Source organism: Osmerus mordax, chromosome 4 (assembly GCF_038355195.1).
Source record: "Osmerus mordax isolate fOsmMor3 chromosome 4, fOsmMor3.pri, whole genome shotgun sequence".
Lineage (NCBI taxonomy): Eukaryota > Metazoa > Chordata > Actinopteri > Osmeriformes > Osmeridae > Osmerus > Osmerus mordax.
In genome coordinates, this window is record NC_090053.1 from 1,214,056 (window position 1) to 1,229,055 (window position 15,000).

Here is a 15,000-nt window from a genome sequence, read left to right on the forward strand (position 1 = left end):
CTTCCACTTCCTGTGTTCCTGTTCCTCTTCCTGTTTTCCTCTTCCTGTCTTCCTCTTCCACTTCCTGTGTTCCTGTTCCTCTTCCTGTTTTCCTCTTCCTGTCTTCCTCTTCCTGTCGTCCTCTTCCTGTCGTCCTCTTCCTGTTTTCCTCTTCCTGTCGTCCTCTTCCTGTCTTCCTCTTCCACTTCCTGTGTTCCTGTTCCTCTTCCTGTTTTCCTCTTCCTGTCGTCTTCTTCCTGTCTTCCTCTTCCTCTTCCTGTCGTCCTCCAGACTAAGATCTACAACAAGATCATGCGTCTGTGCACCTCCAACATGTCCATGGGGGAGCTCACCGTAGCGCAGATCTGCAACCTGGTCGCGATAGATACCAACCAGCTGATGTGGTTCTTCTTCCTGTGCCCTAACCTGTGGGCCATGCCTGTGCAGGTGACACCTGCGTACACCTGAGGACACCTGCGGCTCTCTTCTCTTCAGTCCTCTCTTTTCTTCTCTTCTCTCCTCTCACCTCCCCCACCTACCTTCACCTTCACCTCCTCTCCTCTCCCCCACCTACCATCACCTCCTCTCCCCTCCCCCACCTACCTTCACCTCCTCTCCCCCACCTACTTTCACCTCCTCTCCTCTCCCCCACCTACCATCACCTCCTCTCCTCTCCCCACCTACCATCACCTCCTCTCACCTCCCCCACCTACCTTCACCTCCTCTCCTCTCCCCCACCTACCTTCACCTCCTCTCCTCTCCCCTCCCCCACCTACCATCACCTCCTCTCCCCCACCTACCTTCACCTCCTCTCCCCTCCTCTCCCCTCCCCCACCTACCATCACCTCCTCTCCCCACCTACCATCACCTCCTCTCCCCTCCCCCACCTACCTTCACCTCCTCTCCCCTCCCCCACCTACCTCCCCTCCCCCCACCTACCATCACCTCCTCTCCCCCACCTACCATCACCTCCTCTCCCCACCTACCATCACCTCCTCTCCTCTCCCCTCCCCCACCTACCTTCACCTCCTCTCCCCCACCTACCATCACCTACCATCACCTCCTCTCCCCTCCCCCACCTACCTCCCCTCCCCCACCTACCATCACCTCCTCTCCCCCACCTACCATCACCTCCTCTCCCCCACCTACCATCACCTCCTCTCCCCCACCATCTTTACAATACTAGCAATTATCATTCAATTAAATAATACATACAAAAACTACTCAGAAGGCACCCAAATCTAAAGACAGGCAGCGTTTTGGTCTTTTAGAGACAGTGTGGAACTGTAGGTCTTAGAACATAAATTTGTCTCAGTCAGTCTTGCCAATGTAATATTCTATTCAGTATTGGTGATTCAGTCCCTCTGCCTTTCTAATTAAATTTCTCAGTGTTCTTTAATTCAAGGTCATTTCATTGGAATGAAATGTTCCCTCTTATCTAGTAGCAGCATACCGTATACACTGGAAATACATGAAACACAGAATCATGATATCCAGTTTAGAATCCTCACAGGAAAGACAGGGTCTACAAAGAATACAGAATTTGTATAGCCATCTAGAGGGTAACTGATGTGATTTTAACACTTGAGGTGGTTTTTCCATCATGGATCATGTCTTCCTCGCCTGTAGTGGGTCTCAACATGCTGTCTCTGATTTCTCTTTAGAGATTTTAGATTCCCTCTCCTCATGTCTATCTGCTTCTCTCTCCCTTTCACATAAAGGAGACACTGATCGCTTGTTTATATTGAGAACAATATTCTCTGTAAATGTTCCTTTGATCATAGAAAAATAGATGTAAAATAGAAAGAAGAGAAAATGTGCCTGACAGGAAATGAAAGGTCCTCCTTCTCTAAACAAATGCTGGGAAAAACCTGTCCTGGTCAGGATCCCATCCGCCTCATGTGAAGATGCATTATTGACTGAGCAGTATTTAATCCTGAATGTAGGCGACCAGCAGACACCTCAGACACCCTGCCAGGCTGGCCTCATGCCCCGCTGAAGCGCAGCCTCATTAGTATTCTCCCTTAGTTCCATCTGTCTGCCTGCCTCACTGGTCACTTCCTGTTACTTTTCCCCAACTCTGAGGGATCTTGTCCACCGCTGTTCAAGACTGCCTCAGATATGGTCCTTGTTACACAAAACGTACGTGCATTGTAACCCACCTCACACCCCCACCTCACACCCCACCCCCCAGCTCACACCCCCCCACCCCCCCCAGCTCACCCCCCCCCCCCACCCCCCAGCTCACCCCCCCCCCCACCCCCCCACACTCCCCAAGGATTCAAAGGGGTGGGGTCATTCAGAACCCTTCCATTTTATCTGAAATATATGCATCAGTACCTCCCCCACACATCTCTCTCTCTTTTTCTCTCTTAATCTTTCTACTCTCTCTCTCACACACACACACACGCACCACTGAGGGGCAGGATTACAGACTCATTCCCACTCATGTCAAGGAAAGCAACCCTTCACTCATGTCCCCTTGCCAAACGGAAGACAAATGAATCGCGCGTCGTGTGAAAACCACATCCATCTCCACAGCCTCTCCTGAAGATGACTCCCCGGAGGGGGAGGATGGCAGTGAGGCCTGCCTCCACATGGCCTGCCTCCACATGGCCTGCCTCCACATGGCCTGCCTCCTGGAGTCAAGGCCATGTGGAGAGTCAGGACTCATCCATCTCTGTATCACATCTCTATTACAGCAGGGACAGACAGACCGAGCAGGGGGGTAATGATGAGAGAGTTACACTGTGGAGATTATGGGAGAGGACGGATTTCCCAACACTTGTGTCAATTATTTTTTCGAGACTTAGATGGTAAACTACCTAATAAGTGTCCTCTCTCCGTCTCAATCTAGTTCTGTAATTAGAGGAATTAAAAAACAGCCTGGAGTAAATTAATGCTGAAAAGGTGACCCAACACCACCATTGATTCTCTGTTTATATTATTGCGTCTGAGCCCTCAGGGGCTCTGATCAACAGCTGTGTCTCAGTGTGTCTTTAACATCCCCCCTCCGCTGCCCCTCCCCCTCTCTGGTTCTAGATCATTCTGGGGGTGATTCTGCTCTACTACCTGCTGGGGATCAGTGCCCTGATCGGGGCCACAGTCATCGCAGTCCTGGCCCCGGTCCAGTACTTTGTGGCCACCAGACTGTCCCAGGCCCAGAAGAGCACTCTGGTGAGACACAGTGGCTGTTGGTGCTAGTCTCAGGTTCCACCACAGGTTCCACCTCAGGTTCCACCTCAGGTTCCACCACAGGTTCCACCACAGGTTCCACCTCAGGTTCCACCACAGGTTCCACCACAGGTTCCACCTCAGGTTCCACCACAGGTTCCACCACAGGTTCCACCTCAGGTTCCACCTCAGGTTGAAGGGCTTTGCTTAGCCTTTACTTCGTAGCCTTTCTCTAATGTGTGTTTGATTTGTTCACCTCAAACACCACCCCTATCTGCTGCTCATGACAGCTACTACTTACTACTAAAACAGGAAACCCCTTTCAGAGGTTTGCTCACATGACATGTGAAGTGTTACACAAACCTGGCCTGTGAGAAGTCTGCGTCCTCAGAGTCACAGTGGCACTGGAGCAGGGAGACCGCTCGGCCATCTTCACAAACACTGTTTGGTAAATATTGATTCCTTTTCCTTAGCTGGAGGGAACGAGGTAATGATGGGGATGTAATGAGACTGCTGATTCACTGGTGATTTTTCACAAACTAACAGACATCCATGTCTGTATGCGTGCACACACACACACACACACACACACACACACACACACACACACACATCTACACACAAGCATTCTGTAAAGCTGGACAAAACATTATTTGTTTCCATAATAAGATTTTATCCAAACAAAAACTCTTGATTCGGTCCCAATCTGTCTAGTCCCATACCCTTCCTTTGTTGTCTCTTATCCGGGAATTTCAATTCGTATAGCCTGAACACAGACAAAGAGAAATCTTGCCAGGTGTAATTATCTGAGGCTGTTTCCATGGTGCAGATGTGACTTAGACCACTCAAGTCACCCCACTCCTGCTGGGGTCATCCTGAATCCCTCATGATTACACACCATAATGATGTCCTCTTGTTCTAGCCATCAATGTTCCTCCCCTCTAAGGCTGGAGGCTCTCTTGCAGCTGGTAACCCCCCCAACGCTCCTCTCTCTGCTTGCAGGAATACTCCAGCGAACGTCTGAAAAAGACCAACGAGCTGCTGAGAGGCATCAAGCTGCTGAAGCTGTACGCCTGGGAGAATATCTTCTGTCGCAGCGTGGAGGACACCCGAGACAAGGAGCTCACCAGCCTCAAGAACTTTGCTTTCTACACCTCCATATCCAGTACGGCTCCTTCCTCTTTCACTACACCTCAACATCCTTCTATCAGGAACACAACCAACGTTGTTTTGCTTTTTTAATTACCTGAACACATGGTATTTTCTCCCATGTCTCTACTGTGTATTAACATTGTATGTGTTCTCTCTCCATTTTAGTATTCATGAATGCGGCCATACCTATTGCGGCAGTACTGACAGTGAGTTTCACATTCAGCAAGCAAGGCAGTGCTGTACCTGTTTCTCTGCACACACACACACACACTTTAGTTCTTTACCCATTGTTCAGGGAAGAGCATCATATTTCAACCACCACGCTGCTGCTAAAAATACACTCCATGCTGGCTGTTATGTCGTGGGGTACTCGGTTGAAAACATATCTAATTTAATCCCTTTAGAAGCCTTAAACAGTGCTGTTCTTATAAAGTGTTTAACATAGTATGATAACATCAACCAAGTTCTGTTTGCTTCAGGATGTGCTTCAGGATGTGCTTCAGGATGTGCTTCAGGATGTGCTCTCCTCATTATTCCTCCTGTGTCCCTCCAGACGTTCGTGGTGCATGTCCACATCTCAGAGAAGGAGGAGCAGGATCTGTCCCCGGCCGTGGCCTTCGCCTCCCTGTCCCTGTTCCACATCCTGGTCACCCCTCTCTTCCTGCTCTCCAGTGTGGTGCGCTCCACTGTCAAAGCCCTGGTCAGGTCAGGAACTACAACTTCAGGAACTACAACTCCCACACTGCACTGCTACAGAGACACATTCATTGCAAGGGGACTGAATAGTGGATGAATGTCAAACTGAATTACATCAGATCAATTTTCATTAAGGTTTCGAGTTCCCATCAAGTTATCTTATCTCTAGTTCCTTTGTTGAAGGCCTCACCGTTTTCCAGGTACCTTATTGATTCTATCTTTCTCAGTAAAAAACGATTAGTTGAGCCTCCATTTTAATTTGGTTAGTGGTCGTCAATCCTGGTCCTTAAGGATTGCATGTTCTAGAACAGGGTTCTCCAATCCTGGTCCTCAAGGGCTGCTGCCCTGCATGTTTATGATGTTTCCCTGCTCCAACACACCTGGGTCAGTCATTCCAGCTCAGAAGAAGCCTGATAATGAGCATTCACTCGAGTCAGGTGTGTTGGAGCAGGGAAACATCTTAAACATGCAGGACAGGGGACCTGGATGACCAGGGTTCAGAACCACTCAGCCATGTCATTAACCTGTCACGGAATTCCTCACACACACAGGCAGTTATGGCACAGGTCAATCTAAGGGCTCCATGCACCATTAGTTATAGCTGTTTACCACTTCATCTAATTATAGGACCGGATTGAGAGGGAGTCCAGCCTTATTAGAAAGTACACTTAAGTTTTACCATACTAAGTCTCTACGAATTTGTTTCGCATGACTTGTGTTTGACTTTAACACCTCCTCTTCCACTTCACAGTGGAACTGTGTCTTTATTAACCCATCTTACTTTCATTTTTGATGGCAAAAAAACACACCTCTGACCCTAACCCAGGGCCGCCTGGTTCAACACCCATGTTCCCCCTCTCTCTTCTGTTGAGACACGGGCGAGAATTAGGAGAGAGAAAGAGACAAATCCACTCAGTTATAATCTCTACTAAACTGACTGTCCAATTCGGACTCAGTACATAGATGACACATCATTTAGCTGCCTTGGTTGTACCAGGGATGTTACAGTCAATATAACTCTGGTAGGCCCATGGATCCAGTCTAAACACCTTAGATCCATATGACTCATACTTGACAAAACGTTCCATTGAGCGTTTACTGAATTGGCTGAATTTGGGGACATTTCTTGTCATTGTTCTCCAGTGTTCAGAAGCTGGGTGAGTTCTTCTCCAGCGATGAGATCGGAGAGGAGCAGGAACCCAGAGCTGCCATGCCCTCAGGTCACCCCAAACACAGCAAGTACCAGGCTGTGGTACGTACACACACACACACACACACACTCTCTGCTATAGCTCTCTGGCTACAGCAGTGTTTGTACAAGGTGCTTGTTGCGTGCATGAGTCAGAAGTGCCCCAAATGAAATGAAAATGAACCTCAGTATGGGCAACATACAACGCACACACACACACACGCATACACAACCTGGGTTTATAATTCTCTTGTTCTCTATGCTTCTTTTTTTGTTCTGGCCACTTCCCTTCACTTGACATGATGTCATATTCATTCAATGTGTCATATCCTCTGCTTGATACACCCACTTGTGCACAAATACACACATATACACGCCCTCACCACCACCCTTGCAATCCTTACTATTGCGGCTCACTTCACCAACCCCTCCCCCACCCCTGAATCCAACTCTGCTACCCCCAATACCACCACTCCATCCCAACCCCCCATCACACCTTTGTATCTGTGGTGTCAATTCCGTAGTGTTCCTCTAAGCCCTGCCCCCCCCCCCTCCCTGCTACCCTCCCAGCCCCTGAAGGTGGTGAACAGGAAGAGGATCCCCAGGGACGACTGGAACCACTACGGCTGCCAGGGGGAGGGGGGAGGGGGCGGCGCTCCCCCACAGGATGAAGACCAGGACCTCTGCATCAAGGTTTTACACCAGGGAGGGAGGGAGGGAGAGAGGGAGGGAGGGGGAGAGGGAGGGAGGGGGGGGAGGGGGAGGGAGAGAGGGAGGGGGAGAGGGAGGGGGAGAGGGAGGGAGGGGGGAGAGAGGGAGGGAGGGGGGAGAGAGGGAGGGGGAGAGGGGGAGAGGGAGGGAGAGAGGGAGGGAGGGAGGGAGGGGGGAAAGGGAGGGAGGGAGGGAGGGGGGGGAGAGGGAGGGAGGGGGGAGAGGGGGAGAGGGAGGGAGGGAGGGAGGGAGGGAGGGAGGGAGGGAGGGAGGGAGGGAGGGAGGGAGGGAGGGAGGGAGGGAGGGAGGGAGGGAGGGGAGGGAGGGGGAGAGGGGGAGGGAGGGGGAGGGTGGGAGGGAGGATAACAATAAACTAATAGAGGGTTTTAGGTTATATATTTACATTTAGTCATTTAGCAGACGCTCTTATCCACAGCGACTTACAGTAAGCACAGGGACATTCCCCCCGAGACAAGTAGGGTGAAGTGCCTTGCCCAAGGACACAACGTCATTTCGCACGGCCTGGAATTGAACCGGCAACCTTCTAACTGGTAGCCCGATTCCCTAACCGCTCAGCCTTCTGACCCCCGAATGTCTGAGTGTATGAATGTCTTTGCCTACCTGCCTGCCAGCTTTTCTGTCTTTCTCCAGATCACCAGTGGATATTTTACCTGGACCGATGGACCAGCTACACTGTCAAACGTTGACATAAAGATTCCTTTTGGTGAGGCTGTCCTCTATAATGGGAGAAATTCTTTGTTAGTGTTTCTTGTTTGTTATTTGTTATTATTCATCTATGCTTTCCTGTATAAAATGTACTATACATCTCTGTGTTCATAATACAATTTTTCTACAACTTGTCTCTCTGGTCTGTGTGTCCCAGGTCAGCTGACCATGATCGTGGGCCAGGTGGGTTGTGGGAAGTCGTCTCTGTTGCTAGCGGCGCTGGGGGAGATGCAGAGGGTCTCCGGGACTGTCACGTGGAACAGGTAACACACACATCCAATGTAGCACACACACACGTACGACAGCTTACACACACCTGAGACACCACACACACACACATAAAACAGCTCACAGACACCCCAGGGCGTTAAGTTGCCTGACACACACCCTGCTACAACACCCCCCCCACCCCCCACCCCCACCCCAACACCATCACCTCCCATGCCTCCCCCGCTCCCTCTCTGTAACCCCCCATCTAACACTCACGAGAGGGCCGTCCCCACAATGCGGCAGGTTCAAAACGATTTGATCCACTATACTCTCTCAGCAGTGTGTAAATCTCTGCTGCAAATCCTCTTAATTGGTGTGTCACTGAAGGCGGTGCATTTGTTTTATATTCTGGGGCAGGGATAAACACCTTACAGCTGACAAGGCAATGCTATTAACATCGATAGTGATTGATATTTCCTGAGGCTACAAGTGTGATGGGATTTTCTGAAGTAATTCGATTATGCTGATGTTGAAGACTTTCTGTTTTACACAAATCACTGAAACAACAACACTAGATGAGATAAGACGGGGGGAGACTTTCTCGTTGCGTACAGAAGGAATCCACTGCTTCTCTCATCTAGTGTTGCTGTTTCAGTGATTTGTGTAAAACAGAAAGTCTTCCACCGCATTACTTCAGAAAATCCCATCACACTTGTAGCCTGAGGGCATGTAGGGAATATCAATGACTATCGATATTAATGGCATTGCCTTGTTAATGCATCCATAGATATACTCATCTGTCCAGGAAGCTCCCGTGCTCCTGGTTGAGAGTCTACCAGGATGGGAAAACTCTCAGTAGACCTGGTACCTGGGGGATGGTCATTGTAGGCCACAAATTGTTCTGAAATGTGACGGTTGGAGATTGTTGTCTGTCTCCACTAGAATGGTGTGACAGTGAGATCAGTGACTATCAGGTTACGGGTTTGTCAGAATTGGACAACCAGTTGATTGGAAAAAGAGTTAAAGTACACATCAACAAGAAAGATGACCAGTTTAGAGACCGAGGTGGAAGCAAAGTCTCCCTGAGGTAAGAAGGGCAGAGGAAGAGAACACAGTGTTTGTTATTCATTCAGGCAGATTTAAATGTGACAAATTAAACATGGGAACATTTTCTTCAAGTCATTTTCTTCCAATACATTTTCCTCACAAGTTCAATTGCTATTTCTATGTGGTTTAAGGGGGTGTTATGGTTAGAATTATATTTAGGGTTGGGGTTAAGAGTTAGGAATAGTTTTGGGTTTAGGGTTTGGAGCTAGGGTTAGATTTAGGCTTCAGGTTAGGTTAAAAGGTTAAGGTTCAGGGCTTAGGGAAAACATGATATTGAATGGGACTGAACGGGGAGTCCCATGTGGGGACAGCTTGTGTGTGTGTGTGTGTGTGTGTGTGTGTGTGTGTGTGTGTGTGTGTGTGTGTGTGTGTGTGTGTGTGTGTGTGTGTGTGTGTGTGTGTGTGTGTGTGTGTGTATGTGTGTGTGTGTGTGTGTGTGTGTGTGTGTGTGTGTGTGTGTGTGTGTTAGCTTGTGTATGTGAGTCAAGTGTCTCTTAGTACAGTCAGTGCCTGATTTACAGAGGTGCCACAGTGGAACATCCTCTGTACTCTCTCCCTCTCCTGCTCCCCCCCCCCCCTCGCCCAGTGTCCTCCCCCCTGCCACAGCCGTCACTAGGATGTCACCCTCAACGTCCAACCGTGTCACAGCACATGCACTAAGTTGTTGGGATAGCTTTGAAGTTCATGTATTTGAGCAAACATTCCTGTGATAGTCATGTGTGACAGGACTACTCACGGCTGGCATAGCTCTAGACTCACAATAGAGAGAGTAAACACTAAAGTGTTTGTGTGTTGAATATTTAGTGCTGTAGTGTACTTTATCTCACAGCCATAATAGGAGTTCACTATAACATTTAACATTCACTTAACCACTGACACTCGTAGGCGTGTTGATGTGATGCTTGTTATGGTTGAGGCGTTCAGAGACAGTGTTTTATCACACAGGGTCATCAGGAAAGACACACACCATTAACTCTCTCCTCCATCTCCTGCTCCTCTCACTCCTAATGACTGGCTGAGTCTGTGGGGAACTTATCAAACTGAAACTGTTACAAAACATTTCACCCACTTAGAACATACTCCAAACTTTGATGTTAATAGGTTAATTATTTATTTCTGGATTTGTAACACAGTTGTTGTTTGTTAATCACTTTTCTATGTGATTCTTCTACATCTTATCTGACAATTGGTTCAGAAACTGACCACTCCTCTCTGATAGTGATAGCGCTCTCTTTGAGCCTCTGTACTCACTAGCTTTGACGCCCAGGACAACTAAAGGAGCCCTGAGGACTGATCACTGGGAGGCTAAGCAAGATGAAAGCAGGTTTTCTTGGCGTTGCACTGAAGTCTAATCTTCGGCTCCACCAAAGGCCATTAGCTCACTGGATCATTTTCTCTAGTGACTTTGAAAAGACTGTGTCGTAACTAAACTCTTATTGTACTTTTGTAGGGGACACAGTATCTGAGACTTCTGTCAGTCATCTGTGATGAGAGAGGGGGGGTGGCTAATGAGCCACTCTGACCTGTATCCTCAGAGCAGGTCTGTCCTCAGAGCGGGTCTGTCCTCAGAGCGGGTCTGTCCTCAGAGCGGGTCTGTCCCCAGAGCGGGTCTGTCCTCAGAGTGGGTCTGTCCCCAGAGCGGGTCTGTCCTCAGAGCGGGTCTGTCCTCAGAGCGGGTCTGTCCTCAGAGCGGGTCTGTCCCCAGAGCGGGTCTGTCCTCAGAGCGGGTCTGTCCTCAGAGCGGGTCTGTCCTCAGAGCGGGTCTGTCCTCAGAGCGGGTCTGTCCTCAGAGCAGGTTTGTCCTCAGAGCAGGTTTGTCCTCAGAGCAGGTCTGTCCTCAGAGCAGGTTTGTCCTCAGAGCGGGTCTGTCCTCAGAGCGGGTCTGTCCTCAGAGCGGGTCTGTCCCCAGAGCGGGTCTGTCCTCAGAGCAGGTTTGTCCCCAGAGCGGGTCTGTCCTCAGAGCGGGTCTGTCCTCAGAGCAGGTTTGTCCCCAGAGCGGGTCTGTCCTCAGAGCGGGTCTGTCCCCAGAGACCCTAAACCTAATTGTAGGAGTGACCAGAGGTCTGAAATAGCATCACTTATTAATACAGTACAGAACATAATCCTAAATGGAATTTTGGTTGTGTTGTTTCTACTGTGTGTATTTGTTTTGAATAAGCCTGCAAACCCTGCAACCTTGAAACACAAATAGTTGGGAATGTGTCTTTTGTTCAAGCAAACAATATTACTTGAAGAATGGCAGTAACATTCTATTGTTTATTCTTTGTTTCTCTGTATAGCCTGCCCATCCTGGACTCTGAAGGAGATGAGAGGTGAGTTGTATATGTGCTGGAGGCATTGACACCTGATAGAAACATCCCAGTGACCACCGAGATAAGCTGATGAGATGTTACTGCCCCAACACCCCATTGACACACGCATACAGAGGCTCACATACTCATTGAGGTCTAAATTAAGTGCACAGTTTATCCTTGACCTTGTCACATGGATAGAGGGGACATTTATACGCACCTAACTGTAGTTCACCAACACAACAGGCCATCAATCACCCTGAGTGTTCTTCACCACTAGTTCTTCACATCACATGCGCACACACTCGCGAACACACTCGCGCACACACTCGCGCACACACTCGCGCACACACTCGCACACACACATAGAGACAATACAAATGGTTTAGTGTCCTATTCTTTCCAATCCCCGTTCTCTCTGTCCATGCTAACCCTACTCAGAATGCTAACCCTACTCAGAATGCTAAGCCCTACAAAAAGCTGGACACGTGTGTGTGTGTACTGTATGTGTGTCCGCGCATGTGTGGATGTATGTGTGTGTATGTATGTGTGTGTGTGTGTGTGTGTGTGAGTGCATGCATGTGTGCATGTACCCATCAACGGTAACCTGGAAACCTGAATCAGCTCTAATCCTCAAGCAGGGCTGTCAAGAGAAATTATTTAAAGGGACGTGCTCTTTCAAACCTGTCCCATAAGGTTGGCCCTTCACTTACTGGTCAATACATGCTTTTATCAATAAGAAAATGCAAAAAGGACATATATAATTAATCCTCTTTCACTGCCAAATAATTGATGAGTCTCAGTTTAACAACTCAGTCAGCCATCTGCAGAGGGAACACTGTTCAGATACGTGAGGTCAATTCTCTCCTATCGAACATTCAAATCAGCCTCAGTCAGTTATTTCAAACAGCTCTCCTCTCCTCAGAGGTAGATCAGAGAGCTGGCAGCATCGCGGCCCCATCTTATCCTCTGGTCACTTTGCACCTATCCAGTCCCTAATTATCTGCAATGGGAAATCCAGATGGCATAGAGCAGTATTCAGACAGTAATGTGATAGGGTGTCTGTGTCATGTTATCATCAGTGGAACTCAGAGCGATGACTTCATATGTGAGGCATGTTCCTGGCCCCAACACAGAGACGTGCACAGACACCACTCTAATCGGTTGGGTCCGAGGCTGGCGTCATCGAGGGTGTGCTGGATGTGGTCTGGGGACAGGCAGCTTATCAAGGGAGGGGTGACCCTCTGTTAGGATCACTGCTAAAACATTCCTCATGCTGTAGAAAAAATACTACCCAAATAACTAGGCACTTGTACGAACAAAAGATTAACAAACAAAGTAAAAATAAGTAATGAAAGAAGAATAAAATAACATAGCATAAAGCCAAATCAAATTCAGCTTTTCATCCTTTGGTCAACAAAAACATATCCAGTTTTCTGGTGTGATGATTGACAATCTGTGTGGTCTCCTATGTATGTGTGATGATCCACAATCAAACACAGTGTGTGTGTGTGTGCATGTGTGCGTGTGTGCGTGTGTGTGTGCGTGTTTGCGTGCGTGTGTCACTGCAGCCCCACAGACAAGGACGCAGCAGGAGAAGGAGATATCAGGTGAGCACACACCCCATGACGGCGCCCGCCAGATGCTCGCCGTACTGATAGTAACTTCACTGTTATCTTCTGAAGAGAATCAAACCGGTGTGCTAGTTCATTGCCGAGAAAATACCCTGAGAGAACAGTGAGGAAAATGGCTGTGCTTCTGCATTGTTTGTGAACAATGGAGGATAATAGCTGCTAATCAAACTCACCTCGTTTCACGACCCCAGAGTTCAGTGTGAACTGAGTGTAGGAGATTTGTGCTACGGTAGATTCTGTGTTCTGTTCATCCAGCGTTGTTTATTTTACTTCACAATTTGGTGGAGATGTTAACAATGTGTTTTTCTGGTAGGAAGAGAGATGTTAACAATGTCTTTTTCTGGTAGGAAGAGAGATGTTAACGATGTGTTTTTCTGGTAGGAAGAGAGATGTTAACAATGTGTTTCTCTGGTAGGAAGAGAGATGTTAACGATGTGTTTCTCTGGTAGGAAGAGAGATGTTAACGATGTGTTTTTCTGGTAGGAAGAGAGATGTTAACGATGTGTTTTTCTGGTAGGAAGAGAGATGTTAACGATGTGTTTCTCTGGTAGGAAGAGAGATGTTAACGATGTGTTTCTCTGGTAGGAAGAGAGATGCTGTGGCCTACGCTTCCCAGAAGCCTTGGCTGCTCAACGCCACCCTGATGGAGAACATCACCTTCGAGATGCCAATGATTAAACCCAGGTCAGTGCTGAGACTCAGGTCAGGTCAGGTCAGGTTAGAGGTCAGCTCCGCTGCCGTCGGTATGTGTGAGTGTGAGTATGAATGGGTGAATGAGAGGCAAATTGTGAAGCGCTTTAAGTGCGCTATAGAAAAGCAGTCCATTTATCACAGTCTACACAATTCAGAAATCCTTCTTCTTTACTCACGTAACACCACTGTCCTCATTTACAGAAAATGGAAGTTTTCTGGAGAACTCACTTTTTCTTACAGAAGCAACTCTGTTCCTGCAGTGTTTGTGTCCTGTCTCTACCCCCTCACACATCCGGGTCATAACACCATATGCTGTTTGTCCTCTGGGGTAGCCAATAGGAAAATTATTGTGTGTTTTTTTGGCCCACAAGATAAATGGTTTCTCTGTAAGACAGGCTGTCTCTTTTTATGGTAGTATCTTCAGCTGGGCCCTAATGGACTGTCCTTAGGAACGGCCTTCAACGTAACCCCCTGTGCTTTGTTGCCGTGGAGACATTCTATTACATGATGATTGACCTCCTTTTGATCTCTCTGGAGTTAGTATTTCTTTCTCTCTTGCGCTCTCTCTCCCTACAGTATCTGTCTGAATTTATGCTTTGCCTCTCTCACTCTTTCTCTCTTTGTCACACGTGTGTGTGTGTGTGTGTGTGTGTGTGTGTGTGTGTGTGCACCTTCTCCAGGTACCAGGCTGTCCTTGAGGCGTGTTCTCTCCAGGCTGATATTGACATCCTGCCCCAGGGAGACCAGACAGAGGTTGGAGAGAGGGTCAGTGTGTCTGTCTCTCTCTATCTGCAGACTACTCTTCACTGTCCCTGTCACCCTGATAAGATATTACGTAAACAAGCCACAGCTGGACAAGGACAAGATAATCATTTATTTGTTTTTGAGCGCTTGTAAATGAAACCTGTTGTGGATACGTCCGTTTGTGTTGTGAAGTCAGGTGTGGTTGTGTGAGCGTGGCTGTGTCTCCCTGCAGGGAATCATCCTGTCAGGAGGACAAAGGCAGAGAATCAGCGTGGCCAGAGCTCTGTACCAGCAGACCAACGTGGTCTTCCTGGTGAGGGAGCATCTAACCCACTATTCCTTTATTAACATGAACTATAATTAACCCCCTCTCCCTCTCTGTCTCTCTCTGTCTCTCTCTCTTCCCCTCCCTCTCTCTCTGTCTCTGTCTCTCTCTGTCTCTCTCTCTCTCTGCAGGACGACCCCTTCTCAGCTCTGGACATCCACCTGAGCGACCACCTCATGCAGGACGGCATCCTCAAGCTGCTAAGAGAGGAGAAGAGGACTGTGGTGCTGGTCACCCACAAGCTTCAGTACCTGCCGCATGCCGACTGGGTACGGTGTGTGTGTGTGTGCACACTTGTGTTTAGACTCAGTTTGATGAGAGCAGGGAGCAGCTGTTTGGGTGTGTGAGCGTTGCTTGTTGGTCAAACCT

The 15,000-nt window shown here is 48.5% G+C and overlaps 1 protein-coding gene across 1 annotated transcript in view; it reads left to right on the forward strand.

Annotated features, from left to right (window-relative positions):
* The window catches only part of abcc8 (ATP-binding cassette, sub-family C (CFTR/MRP), member 8), a 38,327-nt gene that overhangs the window by 11,213 nt on the left and 12,114 nt on the right, over nucleotides 1-15,000 (forward strand). The window contains 16 exon segments of the mRNA XM_067234038.1: nucleotides 2-426; nucleotides 3,022-3,156; nucleotides 4,156-4,318; nucleotides 4,471-4,511; nucleotides 4,859-5,010; nucleotides 6,145-6,253; nucleotides 6,715-6,734; nucleotides 6,736-6,883; nucleotides 7,553-7,625; nucleotides 7,785-7,890; nucleotides 11,224-11,256; nucleotides 12,807-12,845; nucleotides 13,455-13,553; nucleotides 14,243-14,327; nucleotides 14,539-14,619; nucleotides 14,763-14,900. Coding sequence (XP_067090139.1) covers nucleotides 2-426; nucleotides 3,022-3,156; nucleotides 4,156-4,318; nucleotides 4,471-4,511; nucleotides 4,859-5,010; nucleotides 6,145-6,253; nucleotides 6,715-6,734; nucleotides 6,736-6,883; nucleotides 7,553-7,625; nucleotides 7,785-7,890; nucleotides 11,224-11,256; nucleotides 12,807-12,845; nucleotides 13,455-13,553; nucleotides 14,243-14,327; nucleotides 14,539-14,619; nucleotides 14,763-14,900 — 1,847 coding nt within the window.